The sequence below is a fragment of the Indicator indicator genome, unplaced genomic scaffold (assembly GCF_027791375.1).
Source record: "Indicator indicator isolate 239-I01 unplaced genomic scaffold, UM_Iind_1.1 iindUn_scaffold_192, whole genome shotgun sequence".
Taxonomy (NCBI): domain Eukaryota; kingdom Metazoa; phylum Chordata; class Aves; order Piciformes; family Indicatoridae; genus Indicator; species Indicator indicator.
Genome location: NW_026539272.1, coordinates 21,771 through 44,685, shown reverse-complemented (window position 1 = coordinate 44,685; position 22,915 = coordinate 21,771). Strand labels below are relative to the sequence as shown.

The 22,915-nt window shown below is 62.0% G+C and overlaps 2 protein-coding genes across 4 annotated transcripts; both read left to right on the top strand.

The window, feature by feature from the left end:
- The first annotated feature begins 2,097 nt into the window (after positions 1-2,097).
- Positions 2,098-5,393, top strand: SNRNP27 (small nuclear ribonucleoprotein U4/U6.U5 subunit 27). The gene is made up of 6 exons (XM_054398927.1): positions 2,098-2,134; positions 2,711-2,831; positions 2,975-3,087; positions 3,219-3,298; positions 3,409-3,473; positions 4,894-5,393. Exons 1-6 carry the CDS (start codon positions 2,098-2,100, stop codon positions 4,946-4,948), a joined length of 471 nt encoding a protein of 156 aa, XP_054254902.1. The 3' UTR covers positions 4,949-5,393.
- A 1,205-nt stretch (positions 5,394-6,598) lies between these two features.
- Positions 6,599-22,039, top strand: MXD1 (MAX dimerization protein 1). 3 transcript variants are annotated; one of them, XM_054398923.1, is made up of 6 exons: positions 6,599-6,671; positions 6,759-6,852; positions 9,972-10,001; positions 16,932-17,046; positions 20,389-20,548; positions 21,829-22,039. In XM_054398923.1, the coding sequence occupies exons 1-6, from the start codon at positions 6,599-6,601 to the stop codon at positions 22,023-22,025; spliced, it is 669 nt and encodes a 222-aa protein (XP_054254898.1). In that variant the 3' UTR covers positions 22,026-22,039. The 3 variants fall into 3 exon arrangements, with proteins under 3 accessions (XP_054254898.1, XP_054254897.1, XP_054254899.1); XM_054398922.1 differs by having other exon boundaries at positions 21,826-22,039; XM_054398924.1 differs by lacking the exon at positions 9,972-10,001 and having other exon boundaries at positions 21,826-22,039.
- Positions 22,040-22,915: the final 876 nt, after the last annotated feature.

Here is a 22,915-nt window from a genome sequence, read left to right as displayed (position 1 = left end):
CTGGCACAGCCCCTGCTGGGGTGATGACCTGAATCACAACACTGCCACACAAAGCCCCTTCCCTTGGAGGGTCTGTGCCAGGGCCTTTGCCACCCCTGCTCTCCTAAGCCCAGGAGGCTGCAGAGGAGCCAGGGACTTACTGCCCCCCGGGGACAGCTGGGGACAGCTCCTGCAGCACAGGCACAGCCCCTGCTGCCCTCAGCAGGGAGGAAGGCTCCAGGGGTCACATCCAGCCTGGGTGCTCACCAGGAGGGGACAACAGCCACAGGACCACCTTGGTGCCATGGCTCCCTGCCCTGGCAGGGCATCCCTGGAACCACCCCTCTGGAGAGTTTCCCCTCCCCTCCTCGCCCACATTTTGCCCAGCACCTGCCCCTGGCTTGCTGCTTTCTTCTTGCCTCCTTGTGGCAAGCCTGGACCCCAGCACCTCGGGGTGCGGGGTGCTCAGCCTGGGGTGCAGGTTTTCCATGGCATGGAGGCTGGCATCTGTCCCTGGCCGTAAGGCAAATCACCCATCTGGTGCCCTGAGATGTGCCAACTGCCACCCACGGCTCTGGTGCTCATCACCCTCCACTTCTGCACCTTCAAGTCAAAGAAGAGAAGGCAAATTTCCACCTTCAGCCACGGAGATGCCAACGTGCCACAGGCAGGGCTGAGCTCTCAGCTGGATCCAGTGCCCACACTGCCACCCGGGGCTGGCAGATACTCAGGGCCAAGCCAGGAGGGCCCTGGTGAGGGTGCAGGTGCTGAATACCCACCCGAATGTGGCTGGGAGGAGGTTACCCAGGCAGGCTGTGCCACGGTGCCTGGGCAGGAGTGGGGCACCCCTGGGCTGGGGGCTGGCGAGGGTGAGCGCCAGGGTGTGCCAATGGCGGATGGGAAGCGCTGTCTGTAAATAAACCCCGAGCCTGGCACCCACCCGTGCCCTGCAGAGCCCTGTGGGGGTGAAGGGCAGCGTGGGGGTGAGGGGGTGGCTGGCATGGGGGTGAGGGGCGGCGTGGGGGTGAGAGGAGGGCTGGCATGGGGGTGAGGGGCGGCGTGGGGGTGAGGGGTGGCATGGGGGCACTCCTGTGGGGCTGGAGCTGGGGCTCAGCTTGGGGTTGGGACAGGGATGGGGCAGGAGCTGGAGGTGTAGCAGGGGTCAGGACTGGGACTGGAGATGGAGATGGAGATGGGGCTGAGGCTGGGACTGGGCAGGGACTGGGAATGGGGAGGGCACTGGGCACGGATTTGAGATGGGGATGGAGATGGAGATGGAGATGAGACTGGGACAAGGGCAGGGCTGGAGCTGAGATGAGGCAGGAACTGGACTGGAGCTGGGGTAGGGGCAGAGTCTGATGCTAGAGCCGGGATTGGAGATGGAGCTGAGGCAGGAGATAGAGCTGGGGCTGGGACTGGGCGAGGGATGGGGATGGAGATGGAGATGGGGATGGAGATGGAGATGGAGATGCAGATGGGGATGGGGGTGGGGATGGGATGGAGATGCGGGATGGGGATGGGGATGGAGATGCGGATGGGGATGGAGATGGAGATGGGGACGGAGATGGGGATGGGAATGGAGATGGAGATGCAGATGGGGATGGGGGTGGGGATGGAGATGGGGACGGAGATGGGGATGGGAATGGAGATGGAGATGCGGATGGGGATGGAGATGGGGACGGAGATGCGGATGGGGATGGGGACGGAGATGGAGATGGGGATGGGGACGGAGATGGGGATGGGGACGGAGATGGGGATGGAGATGGGGATGGGGATGGGGATGGGGATGGAGATGGAGATGGGGATGGGGATGGGGATGGGGATGGGGACGGAGATGGGGATGGGGACAGAACCGGAGCCGAGCCTGAGTCTGGAGCTGAGCCTGGCTCTGGGTCGGATGCTGGGACTGGTGCTGGGGCCGAGCCTGGAGCTCTCTGCCCGCACCTCCCGGCCCCGGACGCGGCGGAGAGGCCGCCGGGGGAGGGGTTTCAGCCGCCCGTCCCTCATTCCCTGCGGAACCAGCGCCGCGGTGCCTGTTCCTGGGGGAGCCCTGGGCCCGGCGCGGGGAACCGGAAGTGCGCCGCCGGCGCAGCCGGAAGTGCCGGCGTGAGGGCGGCCATGGGCCGCAGCCGCTCTCGCTCGCCGCCGCGGCGGGGTGAGGAGGGACACCGACAGAGGCCGGGGGGACCTGCCCGGGGGGGACCCGGCCCCGGCGGGATGTGGCTGCCCCGGGGCGGGGAGTGATCCGCGCTGCTGGGGAGGGCGTGGGGGAGCCGGGCCGGGGGCGGGGAGCCCGTGGGGAGCAGAGAGGCCTGGGGCGTCCCCTAAGCCTTGGACGAGAGGGTGAACCCCCTTGAGGGTGCGAGGGGGCGGTGAGGAGGCCTCACTCGGGCCGTCGGTCTGGGGACAGCAGAGGCTCCCTTCCTCTTTGTCATGCTCTTGCCTCCTGCTGCCGCATCTTCCTCTTTCTCCTTACCCGCACGCACACCGACTCCCGTCCCCCGCTCACCCCATCGCCGGGGCGGTCACCCCACTCCTGGGTGGGAGGTTTTCTCTCACTTCTGTGGGTGCTGGTGGGGATCTCTGAGCGCCGCCATGGAGGGATGAGGGAAAGGAGGTGGGAGGAAGCTGTTAGGGGGTCTCTGCTTGGAGGGGTCGCAGTGTTCCGTGAGAAGGGGGCAGGGAGGTGAGGAAGCAGGAGCTGACCCGGGTGCTGCCTTTCCCCGAGCAGAACGCAGGCGTTCACGTTCTGCCTCGCGGGAGAGGGAGAGGAGGCGGAGAGAGCGATCCCGGTCCCGGGATAGGGACAGGAGGCGGAGCCGTTCCCGCTCCCCGCACCGGAGACGCTCCAGGTGAGGGGCAGCAAGGTCGAGGCTGGGGTGGGCATGAGGCGGGGAGGGGCTGGCACGGGGACAGGGGATGCCCAGCAACGCTGCCACACTGTGGTGAGGGCAGAGCTGGGAAGCTGCAGCCTTGGCTGCTTTTGGCACTGCAGGTCACCGAGGAGGCACCGCTCCAGCTCCTCCTCCCCGCCCAGGCTGAAGGAGAGGAGGGATGAAGAGAAGAAGGAGATCAAGGACTCCAAAAGCAAAGAGAGGCAGATCACAGGTGAGGAGCTGCATTCTCCTCCTTAAATGCCTCCTGGATGCCTCGCTGGGGTTGGGCCCAGCCCAGGGGGCACCCAGGTGCTTATGCAGCATGGGTTGGGGTCAATATCTTGCTTTCTGTTGCCTGGGTAGAGGAAGATCTGCAGGGCAAGACGGAAGAGGAAATCGAGATGATGAAGATGATGGGCTTTGCCTCTTTTGACACCACAAAGGTGAGTGGTGGGGCCTGCGGCCAGCTCCTGGTGGGCTTGGTGGTGGCACTGTGGCCTTTTTGGGCATCACACATTGAGGTTTGTGACTTCTTTTTGTTCCTGGCTTGCAGGGCAAGAAGGTGGACGGTGCTGCCAACGCCTACGCCATCAACGTGTCCCAGAAGAGGAAGTACAGGTGAGGGCCCAGCCTGGCTCTGGGCACTAAGAGGATTTCTTTTTCTGATGACACCAAGCTAGGAGCCAGAGCTGATCTACTGGAGGGTCTACAGAGGGTCCTGGCCAGGCTGGATCCATGGCTGAGGCCAATGGGATGAGGCTCCCCAAGGCCAAGGGCTGGGTCCTGATTTGGGGCCCAGCAACCCCAGGAAGGCTCCAGGCTGGGGGCAGAGTGGCTGCAAAGTGCCCAGCAGGAAAGGCCCTGGGGGTGCTGGGTGCCAGCAGCTGGAGAGGAGCCAGGGAGTGCCCAGGTGGGCAAGGAGGGCACCAGCAACCTGGCCTGGAGCAGCAATGGTGTGGGCAGCAGGAGCAGGGCAGGGATTGTGCCCCTGGGCTGGGCACTGGGGAGGCCACAGCTGGAAGCCTGGGGTCAGGGTTGGGCTCTCAGTGCCAGAAGGACTTTGAGGGCTGGAGCAGGGCCAGAGAAGGGAACAGAGCTGGGGAAGGGTCTGGAGAAGAGGCTGGGGAGGAGCAGCTGAGGGAGCTGAGGGGGTTGAGGCTGGAGAAGAGGAGGCTGAAGGAGACCTCATTGCTCTCTACAGCTCCTGAGAGGAGGCTGGAGCCAGGGGGGGTTGGGCTCTGCTCCCCAGTCTCAGGTGATAGATGGAGAGAAAATGGTCTGGAATTGTGCCAGGGGAGGCGTAGGTTGGAGATGAGGAACAATTCCTGTCCTGCAAGAGTGGTCAGGGATTGGCCCAGGCTGCCCAGGGAGATGGTGGAGTCTCCATCCCTGGAGGGGTTTCAGAGCTGTGGAGATGTGGTGCTGAGGGCCATGGTTTGGTGGTGTCCTGGCAGTGCTGGATGAGCTTAAAGGTTTCCTTCCATCCTAAACCTGTCTGTGAGTCTAGGATCTGGCTTCTGTTTCTTACCCCCTAGAAAACCTCAATTTGTTCATTTGACTTCTTAAATTAAAACTGGGGAGGCAATTTGGACAAGGGCTGGGAGTGCCAGGATGAGGGACAATGGCTTGGAGCTGGGGGAGAGGAGATTGAGAGTGGAGATGAGGAAGAAATTCTTCGCAGTGAGGTTGGGGAGAGACTGGCACAGGCTGCCCAGGGAGGCTGTAGATACCCTGAGGTTGGGCAGGGCCTTGAGCAACTTGGTCCTGGAGCAATTAGATGATCTTTAAGGTCCCTTCCAACCCAAACCATTCCAGGGTTCTTTTGGATGGAACCTGGAGGATGTGGCTGAGCTCTGCCTGGCTTGGGTCCCAACCTCCCATTGTAGCCAGACAGGCACAGATCTGAGGTCCTCAGGAGGTTTCCTGCCCTGGGTTGTACAAATCCACTTGGGAATTTGGGCTCCTGTGGCTCTTTTGAGCTGACCTCTCCAGAGGTGGGTGCCAGGGGGTGCTGAGCTGCTCTCTGCCCTCCCCACAGGCAGTACATGAACAGGAAAGGAGGATTCAACAGGCCCCTGGATTTCATCGCCTGACGCTGGGCTTGCTGCAGACCACCCCCAGGGATGGATTCTGCTCCCAGGCAGCTCCAGGAGCAGATTTCTGAGGAACTTGGGAGTTTTTTCCTCACCACCCCTGCTGTGCTCACCCTGCCCAGCTGGCACAGCTGGCAGAAGGGGCTGCTTTGGATGGCTCTGGTTTGTTCTGGACAATGCCCCTCACAGGTTGCTCCTCGCCAGGGTCTCGTTGTGGTTTCCCTGTTGGTTGTGACAGAGGTTTGGGGTTTTTTTTTCCCCCATTACAATAAAACCCTGATTTATTTTTTCCCCTTCTATTTTATAATTGAGGAATAAATTGTGGGCACAGGAGCTGCCAGGAAGCTCTGGCACAGGGCCCTTACCCCCTCAGAACACCTCAGTTCCCACCTCTGTGTAGACTTGTACCAATAAATTAAACCCTGATGCTCCTTTGGAGGCCTTTTAGTGCAGAAAACCACTTTTTTTTTCTCTTTTTGTTGCCAGCCTGGCTGGATGTTTTCCATTCCACACACCTCCTGGTTTCCTACTTACCGGTAATTAAGGGCTCCTGTTAATTAACACACAGCTCACCCCACTGAAGGAGGCTGAGGGGAGCCCTGCAGTCAAAATGGAGGTGCTGGGTAGTGTGGATCAGGGTGGGAGGCAAGTTCTTCCCCCACCCCAACTTATTAGTCTGGGGGTGCCCCACCTTGTCTGCTATCTGCAGGAGATGGGTGCCCCCATAGGGTGGGGCTGTGGGGTATGGGTGGGCTCCCAGTTTGAGGGGCAGGACAGGTTTGGGGTTGCTTTGTGCTCTGGCAAAGGGTTCCTGAGCCCTTCCTGGGGTCGGGGTTTGGTTTGGTTGGGGCATGGGGTGGGTAGAGTGGCTCGAGGTGCTGCCTGCCTTGCTTGGGGGGTCCCTGGGTACTTCCTGACAGGGAGATGCCCTCTTCTGGGGTGGAGGGTCCTTCCCTGGGGGGGGGGGTCCCAGCCCCGTAGAGGGGTACCTCGGGGAAGATCCCTGTCCTGGGGTAAGTCCCAACCTCCTGTCCCGAGGGGTCCCAGTTCCAGCGAAAAAGGGAAGTCCCGGGGTGGGGTGAAGGGGAGGGCAGGAGCCCTGCTCAGAGGAGAAGCGCCTCTCCTGAGGATCCTGGTGCCAGGGGGTCGCAGCCCGGGAGAGGAGGGTTCCGCGGGTGGGGAGCCCTGCGCCGGTGGGGTCCATGTGCCAGGGGAATCTCGTCCCGGGGTCCCTATCCCGGTGGGTTCCTAGCTCCGGGGAGAGATCTGTTGCCAGCTGGAGCCAGCTCTCCGCCCCCTTTTCTTTTCCCGCGCCTCTATTGGCTGCCCTGGCAGGAAGTGATTCAGTCCGGGGGCGTGGTAGGGCGTTGCCGCCCAATGGGACGCGACGGTTGGGCACGGCCGGGCGGGGGCCGGAGCGCTCTCACCCAATAACGACGCTCGCGGGGCGGGGCCCCCGCGCGTGCTGGCTTTGGGCGTGCTTTCGCTCACCCTTCCGCCAATGAGCAACGTCGGCGAGGGGGGCATCGCCCAATGAGCGTGCAGGGGGCGGGGCTCAGCGGAGCTGCCGGGCGAGGCGGACACTCGGCTCCGCCCCGCCGCCGCCGCTGCTCCCGGCCCGGTCCGGTCCGGCCCTCCCAGAGCGGCGAGATGGCGGCGGACGCCGGCCTCAGCATCCAGCTGCTGCTGGAGGCTGCCGAGTTCCTGGAGCGGCGGGAGCGAGGTACCGGATCCCCCCCGCCCCGGCCCCGCTTTCCCTCCTTCAACCGGGCCCGGTGGTAACGGGAGGCCCGCGGTTGTGTCTCCGCAGAAGCCGAGCATGGTTATGCCTCGCTGTTGCCCGGGAAGGACGGGGAGGCCCTGCGGCGCCGCGTCAAGGCCCGGAAGAGCGGCGGTGGTAGCAGGTAACGGCCGGTACCGGCTGGGGGGTTGATCTTGCACCGGCAACTGGGGGAGGGAGCGCGGGAGGACAGACGGCCCCGAGGCCTGACGCGGTTGGACCTGGCCGTTGCGGGGTGCTCGGAGCCGGCAGGGTGCCGTCTGGCAGGGCAGGAAGTCTCTGGTCACCGGCCAACTGCGCCCGGTAAGGTTCCGTTGTCACGGGGCTGGGGGGCTGCTGTCACCGGTTACCCGGCTCCGGTAAGGCGCTGATGTCACCGGGCGTTGGCTGGGCTCGGCACCCTCCTGTCTCCAGGTGACTGAGCCCAGTGAAGTCCTGTCACGGGGCAGGGCAGGGAGCAGGATCCTGCTGTCACGGGGAGCTGTCACGGGGAGCTGTCAGGGGTGGGGACCCTCCCGTCACCGGGGACACAGTAAGGTCCTGCGGTGACAGGGTGCGGGGTCAGGCTGGGGACCTTCTTGTCCGCGGGTGACTGAGCTCAGGAAGGCCCTGCTGTGACGGCGCTGGGCGGGGACCTCCTGTCACCAGGCTCTGCCACGTTCCTGCCAGCACAACCCCCTGGCCCTCCACACCGCACCCCTGCCACCACCCTTCTCCCTTCACCCCTGCACCCAGAGATTCCCATCGCACCCCCAGCTCCGGCTCCGGATAGGCACCGAGCTGGGGGCACTTGTGGGGGACATCCTGGCACCGTCTGAGGGGCACCTACCGCTCCGGGCAGCCCTCATGCAGGGTCGGTGCCGCTCCTGGCCCGGGGCTTTGCCCGCAGGGAGGTGGAGGTTTGGTTTCGGTTTCACCCCGGAGCTGGGGAAGCGAAAGCAGCTGCGGTCCGTGAGGAGCCCGGGGCAGCCTCCCCTCACAGCCTTTGGGGTTGTTTGCCACCTAAATGCCTCTCCTGGTGCCACTTCCCTTTGGAAAAGGCAATTCCTCCACTTCTCCTCCCCAGAGCCCACCCGGAGCCGCGGTCTGGGGGGAGGTCCAACCCTCATCCCCACCTCAGGAATATCAAACTCCGTCCTGCCCGGCTGGAAGTCAGCTCCAGCAGCTGCATTGCTTCACAGCAGCAATTCCCAGCACCCTGGGGCTTGAGGATTTTTTAGGGAATGTCGAATTCCTCCCCCCCCCCAGGGCCATGGATTCACCACCTCCTTCTCCCACCTCCTGTTTTCCACTTCCCCACCCCAGGAGCTGCCACTTGGGAGCCAGAGCTTCCCACCCCAGAGTCACTGTGCTGATTCCTTTCCTTCCAGTGCCCATCCTGTTTTGTTTTGTTTTTTTCCAGTCACTTCAAATCCCTTTGGCCCCCCTGAGGTGGGAATCTGGGGAGGGCTGGCTCTGGAATGCTGCCTCCACTCCCCCAGTGGCAGCAGGCAGGGCAGAGCCCGGGCAGGGTCGCCCGGTGGCACCGGCGGCCGGTCGCTGCCTTTCTTGTGGGATGTTTTTGGGGCTGTTTGCCCAGGGAGGAGCAGGGTGGTGGCAATGTCACCACATCTGTCACGTCCTCCTGGTTGGGAGGAAACCTGTCCCTGTGAGGTGGTGACAGCTGAACTTTGACAGCTGCTGGGACAGCAGAGTGCCAGGAGTGCGCCGGCAGCTCCCGGAGCCTCCCCGTGCCAGGGCATCTCCATCTGCCCCCACCACAGGGGCACAGGGGGCACTGAGGGAGCAGGAGGTGGCTGAGGTCTCCCAAACTCTCTCAAGCAGCCTCTGAGTGAATTTGTGGATCTTCACCACTCCAGGTTTCCTTCTCATGGAATCGTGGAATTGTTGTGGGTGGAAGAGGCTTTTAAGCTCACCCAGCCCAGCCCTGAGCCCAGCACTGCCCCAGCACCACCACCCCATGGCCCTCAGCACCAGGGCTCTGGAACCCCTCCAGGGATGGAGACTGCTCCACTGCCCTGGGCAGCCTGGGCCAGGCCTGGACAACCCTTTCCAGGAGGAAATTGTTCCTCAAGCCAACCTGAACCTCCCCTAGGGTAACCTGAGGCCATTGCCTCTTGTCCTGTCCTTGTTCCTAGGGAGCAGATCCCAACCCCCCCTGGCCCCAGCCTCCTCTCAGGAGCTGTAGAGAGCAATGAGGTCTCCCTCAGCCTCCTCTTCTCCAGCCTCAACCCCCCCAGCTCCCTCAGCTGCTCCTCCCCAGCCTCTTCTCCAGACCCTTCCCCAGCTCTCTTGCCCTTCTCTGGCCCTGCTCCAGCCCCCGAGGTCCTTCCTGCAGTGAGGGGCCCAGGATCAGTCTTCATTTGTCTTTGCTGAGCTTCATCAAAATGAGAAGCTCCACAGGAATTTCTAAACAAACTTCACACCCTGCTGGCTTCCAACCACTCCTTGCTCAGAGCTGTTAGATCCCAGAAGCACAAAACTCTTTGGGTTGGGAAAGGCCTCCGAGATCCTGGGGTCCAACCATCAGCCCAGCACCACCATGGCCATGAAACCACAGCCCCAAGTGCCATGGCCACACAGTCTGCTGGGGAGAGCTTTCCTTCCCATGCCATCTCCCTGGAAGCTTCTCCTGCTTTTGCCAGGAGAGCAGCAGAGAGAGGAGCTCCTGGTCCCCAGTGTGGCCTGAGCTGCTTTGGAGCTCCTGGCATGAGACACAACCCCTCAGACCCTGCACAGCCCTCCCAGAGCAGTCTGGTTTCTGGCTCCAGCTCTCTGCTGATGCTCCCCAGCCCTCCTTGGCTTTCCCTGGTGCAGGACACCTTCCAAAAGCTCCTTTGAAATACAAGAGGCACCCAAAGCCTCCTTTTCTGCCCAGCAGAGGTTTGTGTTGTGATGGAGCAACTTCCCTCCCCTGCCCTGAGCTCCTGGGGCTTCTCCTTGTCCTCCACCAGCCTCAAGTGGTCACTTCCTGGTGTCCTGACATGGACAGAGCTGTTTGATCCCATTCCTGGCTCTCAGTCCTCAGCCTCTCCACATTCCCATCCCATCCTGGGGCTTTCCTGACCCTTTCCTTCCCATTTCTCTGGAGATTTCTCCCTCCTGGCCCTGGCCCTGGCCCTTCCACCTTGTTCACCCTTTTCCCAGCCCTGAGGTTTGCAGCTTCTCCAGGAGCATTCCCTGTGAATCCCAGCCCCAGCCCAGTGGGATGGAGAAGTTTACAACTTGTCCTTTCCTTCCCAGGTCGACACACAACGAGATGGAGAAGAACAGGTCAGTGCTGGAGGCTGCCTGGGAGCAGGGCCTGGGGCACTCCAGGCTTCTCCAAGGGTTGGGAGTGGGATGGGGAGTGGGAAGGAAGGGATGGGAAGTGCTGCTGAGGAGGTGCTGATGCTGCTTGGATTTGGAATCAGGGAATGGTTTGGGTTGGAAAAAGCTCTGAGGGCATCCAGCCCAACACCAACCCAGCACCACCATGGGCACCAAACCATGGCACCAGCTGCCATGGGCACAGGGTTCTGGAACCCCTCCAGGGCTGGGGAATCCACCACCTCCCTGGGCAGCCTGGGCCAGCCCCTGACCACTCCTGCAGACAGGAATTGTTCCTCATCTCCAACTTAACCCTCCCCTGGCATAATTCCAGACCATTTCCTCTCCTTCCATCACCTGAGACTAGGGAGCAGAGCCCAACCCCCCCTGGCTCCAGCCTCCTCTCAGGAGCTGCAGAGAGCAATGAGGTCTCCCTCAGCCTCCTCTTCTCCAGCCTCAAACCCCCCAGCTCCCTCAGCTGCTCCTCCCCAGCCTCTTCTCCAGACCCTTCCCCAGCTCTGTTCCCTTCTCTGGCCCTGCTCCAGCCCTCAAAGTCCTTCTGGCACTGAGAGCCCAACCCTGACCCCAGGCTTCCAGCTGTGGCCTCCCCAGTGCCCAGCCCAGGGGCACAATCCCTGCCCTGCTCCTGCTGCCCACCCCACTGCTGCTCCAGGCCAGGCTGCTGCTGCCCTTCTTGCCCACCTGGGCACTCCCTGGCTCCTCTCCAGCTGCTGGCACCCAGCACCCCCAGGGCCTTTCCTGCTGGGCACTTTGCAGCCACTCTGTCCCCAGCCTGGAGCCTTCCTGGGGTTGCTGTGCCCCAAATCAGGACCCAGCCCTTGGCCTTGGGGAGCCTCATCCCATTGGCCTCAGCCACGGATCCAGCCTGGCCAGGACCCTCTGTTACCCTTCTCTGGCCCTGCTCCAGCTCCTCAATGTCCTTCCTGGTGTGAGTGCCCCAGAAGTGCCTCCCAGCATCATAGAACTGTTCAGGTTGGTCAAGACCTTGAAGATCATCAAGAGCAGGCTTGAAGCATCTCCTGTCTCTTGTCCTTGGTCACAGCACCATGAGGAGGTGGGAATGGAGCTCAGCTCCTGGTCAAAGCTTTCATCCCTGCCCTCAGCATGCCAGGAGAAGGGTGCCAGGGTTCCAGCCCTCTGCCCATTCCCAGGCAGCTCAGTGCTGGGGGGATGGCATCACCCTGGGCTCAGCCACACACCTCCCAGTGCCAGCTGTGGTCTGTGTGGATGCTTTGGTGTCCTTCATCCTTGTTTCTTGGCAGGGCTTGGCCATGCCTCAGATCTTGCCACATCCTGCTGCCAGTGGATGATTTGTGTGAGCTCAGGCAGTTGGTGTTGTAAGAGCAGGGCCAGAGTGTGCTGAGGGGTGGGAAAGGCCACAAAGGATCAGTGCTGGTCTTAAAAGATGGAGAAAATCAGCAGCTGGACATCCCAGCATGGTGCAGATGGGAAGGGAGCTCTGGAGCTCCCCCAGCCCGAGCCCCTGCTCCAGCAGGGCACCCACAGCAGCTTGCCCAGGGGCACAGTGCCCAGGGGGGGTTGGAAGCTCTCCACACAAGGACACTCCACAACCTCTCTGGGCAGCCTGCTCCAGCCCTCCAGCACCCTCACAACAAACAACTTTCTCCTCCTCTCCAGGTGGCACCTCCTGGGTGCCAGTCTGTGCCCCTTGCCCCTTGCTGTCCCTGGGCACCAGTGAGCAGAGCCTGGCCCCAGCCTCTTGCCCCCCACAGCTCCTTTAGCTCTTGCTGAGCATTGCTCAGCTCCCCTCTGGGGCTGCTCTTCTGCAGGCTCTCAGCCCCAGGGCTCTCAGCCTTTGCTCCTCCCAGAGCTGCTCCAGGCCCCTCAGCAGCTTCCCAGCCTGCCCTGGACTCTCTCCAGCACTTCCCAGGCTCTGCAACTGGGGAGCCCAGACCTGGAGGCAGGACTGCAGCTGTGGCCTGCCCAGGGCAGAGCAGAGCAGAGGGGCAGCAGAACCTCCCTTGCCCTGCTGCCCACACTCTTCCCCATGCCCCCCAGGACACCACTGAGGCCTTCTTGCCCCCCAGGGCACATTGCTGGCTCCTGGGCACCTTCTTGGCCCCCAGCACTCCCAGCTCCTTCTCCTGCAGCTGCTTCCCAGCAGCTCCCCCCTCAGCTGTGCTGCTGCAGGAGGTTGTTGCTGCCCAGGGGCAGGTCCCTGCCCTTGCCCTGCTTGAACCTCCTGAGCTTCCTCTCCCCCAGCCCTGATTTCTTCACCCTCCCCTTGCCCTTCTCTCCTCACTGAGGCCAGACCCTGTTGCAATCTCATTGCACAAGCAGCTGCAGGATCTCCTCCATCTTTTCCACCCCTCTGAAGAGGCTGCAGCAGGGAGCTGCTCCCTGGGACCAGGATTTCATTCCCTTCATCCTTGGGGATCCCTTCAGCCCCTCCAGCTGCTGAACCTTGGCCTTGCCCAAGCCCTGCCAGCTTCCTCCTGCTGGCACAGAGAGCAGCTTGGCTTGATGCGGGGAGGAGAGCAATGGGCAGTGAGGGTGGGCTTGGAAAGTTCCTTTCCTAGGAAAATGAATCCTTTGGGAGCTTTTCCTTCCACCCTGAGGAGCCAGAGGGATCTCAGGGGGGGGTCAGATGAGTGGAGCCCCCAGGAAAGGTCTTTTCTAGATGCTTCACCTCTGGCTGCCGAGTGGAGCCCCCAGGTTGGGTCTGGTGCTGGCACTGTGCCATGTGGGGAGGCTCTGGGGTGGCCACCCTGCCCCCCCAGCCTGGCTGCTTGTGTGCTGCTGGCCACTGGCAGCTTTTTTAGCCAAGAATTTGTGTCACAGCCTGGGGGCAGAGCTGGGCCTGCTCCTCACCCTCACAGCCTGCAGCTGGAGCCCAGCATGGCTGCCAGCTGTGCCAAGCTCCAGGCAGCTCTGCCCCAAGCTCAGGAAATGATCTGACAAAGGCTTCTCCTCCAGCCTGGAGCTCTCTGGGGTTCATAGAGTCATGGAATGGGTTGGGATGGAAGGGACCTCAAAGCTCATCCAGCTCCAAGCCCCTGCCATGGGCAGGGACACCTCCCACCAGCCCAGGCTGCTCAAGGTCTCATCCAGCCTGGTCCTGAACACCTCCAGGCAGGAGGCAGCCACAGCCTCCCTGGGCAACCTGTGCCAGCCTCTCCCCACCCTCACTGCCAACAATTTCTTCCTCATCTCCAGTCTCAATCTCCTCTCTCCCAGCTCAAAGCCATTCTCCCTCATCCTGGCACTCCCAGCCCTTGTCCCAAGTCCCTCCCCAGCTCTCCTGGAGCCCCTTCAGGTACTGCAAGGCTGCTCTGAGGTCTCCCTGGAGCCTTCTCCTCTCCAGGCTGAACAGCCCCAACTCTCCCAGCCTGGCCCCACAGGGGAGGTTCTGCAGCCTCTGCTCATCTTGGTGGCCTCCTCTGGACCCTCTCCAGCAGCTCCAGAGCCTTCTTGTGCTGGGGGCCCAGAGCTGGAGGCAGTGCTGCAGGTGGGGTCTGAGCAGAGCAGAGCAGAGGGCAGAATCCCCTCCCTGTGCTGCTCTCTCCCTGCTCTGGATGCAGCTCAGCACTCAGCTGGCTCTGGGCTGCCAGGGACCATTGCTGGCTCCTGGGCAGTTTGTCACCAACTGACACCCCCAAGGCCTTCTCCTGCAGACTGCTCTCAGCCACTCCTCACCCAGCCTGGGTCTGTTCTTGGCATTGCCCTGTCCCAGCTGCAGGAACCTTGCCCTTGGCCTTGTTGAACTTCCTGAGGTTGGCTTGGGCCCAGCTCTGCAGCCTCTGCAGAGCTCCTGTCCTGTGGTGGTGGCATTCAGGAGGTGCTTTGTGTAGGCACAGGGTTGGTTTCCTCCCAGGAAGCCTCAAACCAGCCAGGCAGGTCCTTGCAAAACCTCCAGCAGGGGATGTCAGGGCTGGGGATTTTGCAAGCACTGCTCAAGAGTTGTGACCTAAGCCTGAGGCTGCAGCTCTGCACCTGAGGGAACCCAACCCATGGGGAGAGCACCACAGGGCTGGGGAAGGGCCTTGGGGAGCAGTGAGAGGTCCCCTGGCAGGGATGTGCCAGCAGGGAAGGGTTAGCTGTTAGTAATGCCACAGCACCCCTGGATCCATGAATCCCAGCATGGTGCAGATGGGAAGGGAGCTCTGGAGCTCCCCCAGCCCAAGCCCCTGCTCCAGCAGGGCACCCACAGCAGCTTGCCCAGGGGCACAGTGCCCAGGGGGGGTTGGAAGCTCTCCACACAAGGACACTCCACAACCTCTCTGGGCAGCCTGCTCCAGCCCTCCAGCACCCTCACAACAAACAACTTTCTCCTCCTCTCCAGGTGGCACCTCCTGGGTGCCAGTCTGTGCCCCTTGCCCTGTCCCTGGGCACCAGTGAGCAGAGTCTGGCCCCAGCCTCTTGCCCCCCACAGCTCCTTTAGCTCTTGCTGAGCATTGCTCAGCTCCCCTCTGGGGCTGCTCTTCTGCAGGCTCTCAGCCCCAGGGCTCTCAGCCTTTGCTCCTCCCAGAGCTGCTCCAGGCCCCTCAGCAGCTTCCCAGCCTGCCCTGGACTCTCTCCAGCACTTCCCAGGCTCTGCAACTGGGGAGCACAGACCTGGAGGCAGGACTGCAGCTGTGGCCTGCCCAGGGCAGAGCAGAGCAGAGGGGCAGCAGAACCTCCCTTGCCCTGCTGCCCACACTCTTCCCCATGCCCCCTGGGTGTCCTCCAGGGAGGGAGGATCCTGGCAGGCTCCTGAGCACTGTGCAGCTTTTGATTTCTTTGGGGGCTTGGATTTGTTTTGAGCAGAGCTGCCAAGGAGGTGGATCTGCAACCAGCTTCTTCCTACCAAAAACAGAGAGCAGGAGCTCCCCAGGGCTCACAGCTGCAGGGTGTCAGCCTGGCTGGCTTCAGCTGCTGGTGGAGCACAGCTGGGACCCAAGAGCATCCCTGCAGGGAAGCCTTTTGGGTGGAAAAAGCCCAGGAGCAGATAGCCTCCACCCAGCAAGTGATGGTCCTGGAGTGCTGCCACCCCAGCAGCCCCTGAAGGAGGCTGACCAGGGTCAGAATTCTCTGAGGAGTCCTTTAGGTTGGAAAAGCCCTTCCAGCCCACCACGTCCAACCACTAACCCTCCTGAGGCAAGTCCACCCCTGAGCCACATCCCCCAGCACAGCTCTGAGCCACCCCCAGGGATGGGGACTCCACCACCTCCCACTTTTCCCAGCCTCTCACAAGTGGGGCAGGAGAAGAAGCCCCAGAGAAGTGGGGAGATTGAGATTGGATGTTAGGAGGAAGTTGTTCCCCAGGAGGGTGGTGAGAGCCTGGCAGAGGTTGCCCAGGGAGGTGGTGGAAGCCTCATCCCTGGAGGGTTTTGCAGCCAGGCTGGAGGTGGCTGTGAGCAACCTGCTGTGGTGTGAGGTGTCCCTGCCCATGGCAGGGGGGTTGGGACTGGCTGAGCCTTGAGCTCCCTTCCAGCCCTGACAATTCTCTGACTCTGGATTCTGAAGTCTGCAGAACCCTTGAGAGCTTCTTGCCCCCTGCCTCCCCCGCTCTGGGCTGAGGCTCTCTGCCTGCCTCTGGGTTTCTCCTGCTGCTGTTCCCCAGGGATCAGCCCTGCCTCCAGCTCTGTTCCATGTCTTTATCAACCACCTGGCTGAGGGCACTGAGAGCTCTCTCAGCAAGTTCCTGAGGTACAGAGCTGGGGGGGAGGGGGGGGTGGCTGAGACCCCTCAGGCTGTGCTGCCATCCAAGCAGAGCTGGGCAGGCTGAGAGCTGGGGGGAGGAGGAGCTCAGGACAAGGGCAGGGTCCTGCAGCTGGGGAGGGACAACTCCAGGCACCAGGACAGCCCAGGGGTGGTCCTGCTGGAGAGCAGCTCCATGGAGAAAGACCTTGGAGTGCTGGTGGGCAGCAAGTTCTGCATGGGACAGCAAAGTGCCCTTGGGGCCAAGAGAGCCAATGGCAGCCTGGGGGGCAGCAAGAGAAGTGTGGGCAGCAGGGCTGGGGAGGTTCTGCTGCCCCTCTGCTCTGCCCTGCTGAGACCACAGCTGCAATCCTGTGTCCAGCTTTGTGCTCCCCAGTTCCAGAGAGACAGAGACCTGCTGGAGAGAGTCCAGGGGAGAGCCAGGAGGAGGAGTTGGGGACTTGAGCATCTCCCCTGTGGAGAGAGCCTGAGAGCCCTGAGGCTGTTTGGTCTGGAGAGGAGAAGGCTGAGAGGGATCTGATCAATGTCTATCAATAGCTGAGGGCTGGGGGACAGGGGGGAGGCCAAGCTGTGTTTGGGGTGTGCAGGAACAAGGAGCAGTGGAGACAAAGTGGAACAGGGAAGGTTCCACCTCAAGAGGAGGAGAAACTTCTGTGGGGTGAGGGTGCTGAGCCCTGGAGCAGGCTGCCCAGAGAGGTTGTGAAGGAATCTCCTGCTCTGGAGACTTTCCAAAGCCATCTGGATGTGCTCCTGGGTGCCCTGCCCTGGGTGCCCTCCCCTGGGTGCCCTGCCCTAGGTGCCCTGCCCTGGGTGCCCTGCTCTGTGTGCCCTGCTCTGTGTGCCCTGCCCTGGGTGCCCTGCTCTGTGTGCCCTGCTCTGAGTGCCCTGCCCTAGGTGCCCTGCCCTGGGTGCCCTGCCCTGGGTGCCCTACTCTGAGTTCCCTGCTCTGTGTGCCCTGCCCTGGGTGCCCTACTCTGAGTGCCCTGCTCTGAGTGCCCTGCCCTGGGTGCCCTGCCCTGGCAGGGGCTGGGGCTGGATGAGCTCTGGAGCTCCCTTTCAAGCTCTGCCCTTCTGTGGTGCTGTGATGCTGCTGTGCAGGGTGGGAAGTCCCCAGGCTCAGCTCAGCTTCCAGCCCCCCTGGTGTCTGAGGGGGGTGGGAGGCAGTGGGCAGTGGGGGGCAGGCTGCTGAGCTGTGCCCTGCTCTCCTTGCAGGCGTGCCCACCTGAGGCTGTGCCTGGAGAAGCTGAAGGTTCAGGTGCCCCTGGGAGGTGCCAGCAGCAAGCACACCACCCTCAGCCTGCTGACCAAGGCCAAGCTGCACATCAAGGTGAGCAGGGGGCACTGGGTGCCACCAACCCCCACCCCAGGGCTGTGGGAGACAGGAGAGAGTCCTGGGATTGGTTGGAAAAGCTCTCTGAGGGCATCCAGCCCAGCACCAACCCAGCACCACCCTGGGCACCACACCCTGGCACCAGCTGCCATGGGCACAGGGTTCTGGCACACCACCAGGGATGGAGACTCCACCACCTCTGCCCTGGGCAGCCTGTGCCAATCCCTGACCACTCCTGCAGGACAGGAATTGTTCCTCATCTCCAACCTGAGCCTCCCCTGGCACACTTCCAGGCCATTTCCTCTCCTTCTATCACCTGAGACTAGGGAGCAGAGCCCAACCCCCCCTGGCTCCAGCCTCCTCTCAGGAGCTGTAGAGAGCAATGAGGTCTCCCTCAGCCTCCTCTTCTCCAGCCTCAACCCCCCCAGCTCCCTCAGCTGCTCCTCCCCAGCCTCTTCTCCAGACCCTTCCCCAGCTCTGTTCCCTTCTCTGGCCCTGCTCCAGCCCTCAAAGTCCTTCTGGCACTGAGAGCCCAACCCTGACCCCAGGCTTCCAGCTGTGGCCTCCCCAGTGCCCAGCCCAGGGGCACCAGCCCTGCCCTGCTCCTGCTGCCCACACCACTGCTGCTCCAGGCCAGGCTGCTGCTGCCCTCCTTGCCCACCTGGGCACAGCCTGAGCTCATCTCCAGCTGCTCTCCCCCAGCACCCCCCAGGTCCTTTCCTGCTGGGCACTTTGCAGCCACTCTGCCCCCAGCCTGAAGCCTTCCTGGGGTTGCTGTGCCCCAAATCAGGACCCAGCCCTTGGCCTTGGGGAGCCTCATCCCATTGGCCTCAGCCTGCTCAGGACCCTCTGCAGATCCCTTCCTGCCCTAGAAAACTGCAAACTGCAGTGGGATGAACACTGAGCTTGGTCTTGGGAGCAAAACCACTGCATGGAGAGCAGGGCTCTGGGATTTGGGATTCATAGATGCATGGAATGGGTTGGGATGGAAGGGACCTCAGAGCTCATCCAGCTCCAAGCCCCTGCCATGGGCAGGGACACCACCCACCAGCCCAGGCTGCTCAAGGCCTCATCCAGCCTGGCCTTGAACAGCTCCAGGCAGGAGGCAGCCACAGCCTCCCTGGGCAACCTGTGCCAGTCCCTCTCCACCCTCACTGCAAAGAATTTCCTGCCCTGGTTTGGAAATGTTGCAGTGGTTCTGCTGCTGTGGGTTGGTGACACAGAATCACCAAATCCCAACATGGCAGGAGTTGGAATGGATCTCTGGAGAGAGCTGGAGATGAGGAAGAAATTAATCAGAGCAGCAGCACAGGGAGGGGATTCTGCCCTCTGCTCTGCTCTGCTCACACCCCACCTGCAGCACTGCCTCCAGCTCTGGGCCCCCAGCACAAGAAGGCTCTGGAGCTGCTGGAGAGGGTCTGGAGGAGGCCACCAAGATGAGCAGAGGCTGCAGAACCTCCCCTGTGGGGCCAGGCTGGGAGAGTTGGAAATGTTCAGGCTGGAGAGGAGAAGGCTCCAGGGAGACCTCAGAGCAGCCTTGCAGGACCTGAAGGGCTCCAGGAGAGCTGGGGAGGGACTTGGGACAAGGGCTGGGAGTGCCAGGATGAGGGAGAATGGCTTTGAGCTGGGAGAGAGGAGACTGAGACTGGAGATGAGGAAGAAATTGTTGGCAGTGAGGGTGGGGAGAGACTGGCACAGGTTGCCCAGGGAGGCTGTGGCTGTCCCCTCCCTGGAGGTGTTCAGGGCCAGGCTGGATGAGGCCTTGAGCAGCCTGGGCTGGTGGGAGGTGTCCCTGCCCATGGCAGGGGGTTGGAGCTGGATGAGCTTTGAGGTCCCTTCCATCCCAACCCTTCCATGACTCTATTCCACCCCCCCTGCTCCAGCAGGACCCCACAGCAGCCTGCCCAGGGGGGGTTGGAAGCTCTCCAGGGCAGGAGACTCCACAACCTCTCTGGGCAGCCTGCTCCAGGGAGCCAGGAGAGCATTGGACTTCCTCATGGCCATGAGGGCACACTGGTGGCCCGTGGGCAATTTGTTGTCCCCCAGCACTCCCAGGCCCTTCTGCAGAGAGTCCCTGGGGCTGTGCAGGGCAGAGCCACACACAGAGCCAGAGGCTGCTGGGCTGCCTTGCACCACCGTGGGGCCTGCAGGCTCTGGGGATGAGCTTGGCTGCAGCAGTGGAGGCCACCTGCTGCTCTCCTTTCCCTGGAGTGTTCCCTCCCTGCCTCCCTGCCTGCCCTTTAGCCCCTGACTCACCAGGGCTGGGTGTTGTGAGGGCTCTGGGAGCTGCAGATAACCAGAGCAGTGCTGGTGCAGGGCTGGGTCTGATGCCTGCTTATCAGAGACACAGGATGGGTCCAGCTCCACCTCTCCAGCTGCACTGTGAGGTCTTTGGAGGGGGAAGCTCCTTCCCCTGCCTTCTCTGGTGGCCTTAGGACAGGTCCAGATCTTTCCATCCCTGAGCCACACTCTGCAACCTGATTGAAAGTGTACCTGGAAAGTGCCCAGCAGGAAAGGCCCTGGGGGTGCTGGGTGCCAGCAGCTGGAGAGGAGCCAGGGAGTGCCCAGGTGGGCAAGAAGGGCAGCAGCAGCCTGGCCTGGAGCAGCAGTGGGGTGGGCAGCAGGAGCAGGGCAGGGATTGTGCCCCTGGGCTGGGCACTGGGGAGGCCACAGCTGGAAGCCTGGGGTCAGGGTTGGGCTCTCAGTGCCAGAAGGACTTTGAGGGCTGGAGCAGGGCCAGAGAAGGGAACAGAGCTGGGGAAGGGTCTGGAGAAGAGGCTGGGGAGGAGCAGCTGAGGGAGCTGGGGGGGTTGAGGCTGGAGAAGAGGAGGCTGAGGGAGACCTCATTGCTCTCTACAGCTCCTGAGAGGAGGCTGGAGCCAGGGGGGGTTGGGCTCTGCTCCCCAGGAACAAGGACAGGACAAGAGGAAATGGCCTCAAGTTCCCCAGGGGAGGTTCAGGTTGGCCTTGAGGAACAATTTCCTCCTGGAAAGGGTTGTCCAGGCCTGGCCCAGGCTGCCCAGGGCAGTGGTGCAGGTGGCTGGAGGGGTTCCAGAGCCCTGGAGCTGTGGTGCTGAGGCCATGGGGTGGTGGTGCTGGGGCAGTTCAGGGTTGGACTCCTTGATCTTGGAGATCTTTTCCAACCTCACCCATTCCATGCTGTGCTGATGTCCATCATCATCATCATCATCATCATCATCATCATCACCACCACCTTGCTGCAGGGTGGGAGCTGCATCCCTGAGCCCTCAGCACCCTGACGCCCAGCAGCCTCCTGCCGGTCGCTGGTGGCTTGGGCAGCCTGGGGCTCAGCTCTGTGTTCCCTCTGCCCCTCTGCAGAAGCTGGAGGACTATGACAGGAGAGCTGTGCACCAGAAGGAGCAGCTGCTGAGGGAGCAGAGGCACCTGAGGAGGCAGCTGGAGAAGCTGGGCGTGGAGCGGCTCCGCACGGACAGCATCGGCTCCAGCCTGTGCTCCGAGCGCTCCGACTCCGAGCGAGGTGAGGCAGCACAGCTGGGCACAGCTCTGGGCACAGCCAGCCTGGGGCTGCCAGGCTGACACTCAGCCACCTTCCCCTGCACCCTGAGAGTGGCTGTCCATGGCCAAGTGGAGCCCGGTGACAAGTGGAGTCCCTCAGGGATCGGTGCTGGGACCAGGCTTGGTTAACATCTCTGTTGTTGCCATGGAGAGTGGCACTGAGGCTCCCTCAGCACCAAGCTGTGTGGTGCTGCTGAGCCTGGAGGGGAGGGATCCATCCAGAGGGACCTGGGCAGGCTGGAGGGAAGGGATCCATCCAGAGGGACCTGGGCAGGCTGGAGGGAAGGGATCCATCCAGAGGGACCTGGACAGGCTGGAGGGAAGGGATCCATCCAGAGGGACCTGGGCAGGCTGGAGGGAAGGGATCCATCCAGAGGGACCTGGGCAGGCTGGAGGGAAGGGATCAATCCAGAGGGACCTGGACAGGCTGGAGGGAAGGGATCCATCCAGAGGGACCTGGACAGACTGCAGAGCTGGGCCCAAGCCAACCTCATGAAGCTCAACAAGGCCAAGGGCAAGGTTCCTGCAGCTGGCTCAGGGCAATCCCAGGCACTGCTATAGGCTGGGCAGGGACTGGCTGGAGAGCAGCCCTGAAGGAAAGGCCTTGGGGGTGCTGGGGGAGGAGAAGCTCAGCAGGAGCCAGCAGTGAGCACTTGCAGCCCAGAGAGCCAAGCAGAGCCTGGGCTGCAGCAGAAGTGTGGCCAGCAGGGCCAGGGAGGGGATTCTGTCCCTCTGCTCAGCTCTGGTGAGACCACTCCTGGAGCTCTGTGTCCAGTTCTGGAGCCTCTGTTCCAGGAAGGATCTGGAGGGGCTGGAAGGTGTCCAGAGAAGGGCCATGAGGATGAGCAGAGGGCTGGAGCTGCTCTGCTCTGGAGACAGCCTGAGAGAGTTGGGGTTGTGCAGGCTGGAGAGGAGAAGGCTCCCAGGGGACCTACCTTCTGGTGGCCTTCCAGGATCTGAAGGGGGCTACAGGAAAGCTGGGGAGGGACTTTGGAGGGTGTCAGGGAGAGGATGGAGCAAAATGAGAAGTGGGGAGATTGAGATTGGATGTCAGGAAGAAGTTGTTCCCCAGGAGGGTGGTGAGAGACTGGCACAGGTTGCCCAGGGAGGTGGAAGCCTCATCCCCGGAGGCCAGGCTGGAGGTGGCTGTGAGCAACCTGCGGCGGTGTGAGGTGTCCCATGGCAGAGGGGTTGGGACTGGCTGAACCTTGACAATTCTCTGCCTGGTTCTCCTTGCAGAAGAGATGGAGGTGGATGTGGAGAGCACAGATGATCTGCCAGCAGACCTGGACTGGAGCAGCAGCAGCAGCAGCAGCAGCCCCAGCGACTCGGACGAGCGAGGAAGCCTCCCCAGCGTCTGCAGCGACGAAGGTTACTCCAGCTCCAGCCTGGAGAGGTTGAAGCTGCAGAGCAATCACAAACCTCCTCTGGGGCTATAAGAAGCAGCTCCCAAAGCTGGTTTCCCCTTCCCCTCCTTTCCCCCTCCCCTCATCGCTCTTTGCCTTCATCCCAACCATTCCCAGCTCCCTTTTTCTCTTGCACGGAATAAGCCCCGAAGGAAGCTGAGCTTCACTCCCTTCCCCCCAGTGCCTCCCCCAACCACCACCCCAGCTGCTTCCCTCCAGCCTCCTCTCCAACATTCCAAGCTTTTGGGAATATCCCAGCAGTGACAGCAACCTCAAAAGCCCCAAAGGGGCTTTTGAGGTTGCTGTCACTGCTGGAATATTCCCCGAAGCTTTGCTCCCAAGCGCAGCAAGGAGCCAAGCAGAGAGGTTTGGAGCTGTTGGATTTGAGGAAGGAGGAGGAGGAGGAGGGAAGGCTGAAGATTTGGAAATTTCGGGGATCCAAAAGCAGAGCTGGCCTCTGGCAAGAAGTTTAGATCCAAGGAATGGAAGCAGGGCACAAAGCTCTCCCTCCACCTCCTCCCCTCCCACCCTTCAGGGGCAGCACAGCCACAGCCTCAGCCCAGCCCAAGCTCCTGGAAGCAGGAAACACCTCCCAGGGTGGTTGCTGCAGGGCACAGCTGGCACCAATCCTCACCTCTGGGGTGGGGTCAGGGCTGAGTTTCCTATCCAAGCCCTGTGCCCACCTTCCCCCCCTCTATTCCAAACCCTTTGCCCATCTCCTGGCATTTCCTCTTCCATGCTTCTTGACTCGGGGACAAATTTTTCTACCTCGGAGAGATGAACAAAAGAAAAAAAAAAAAAAAAACCACAAAAGAGAAAGAAAAAGACAGAAAGAAAGAAAGAAAGAAAAAAAAAATCTCCAATCCCTTTAGCACAAAAAAAAAAAAAAAAGACAGGAAACAAACCAAGAGGATGCCTCAGCC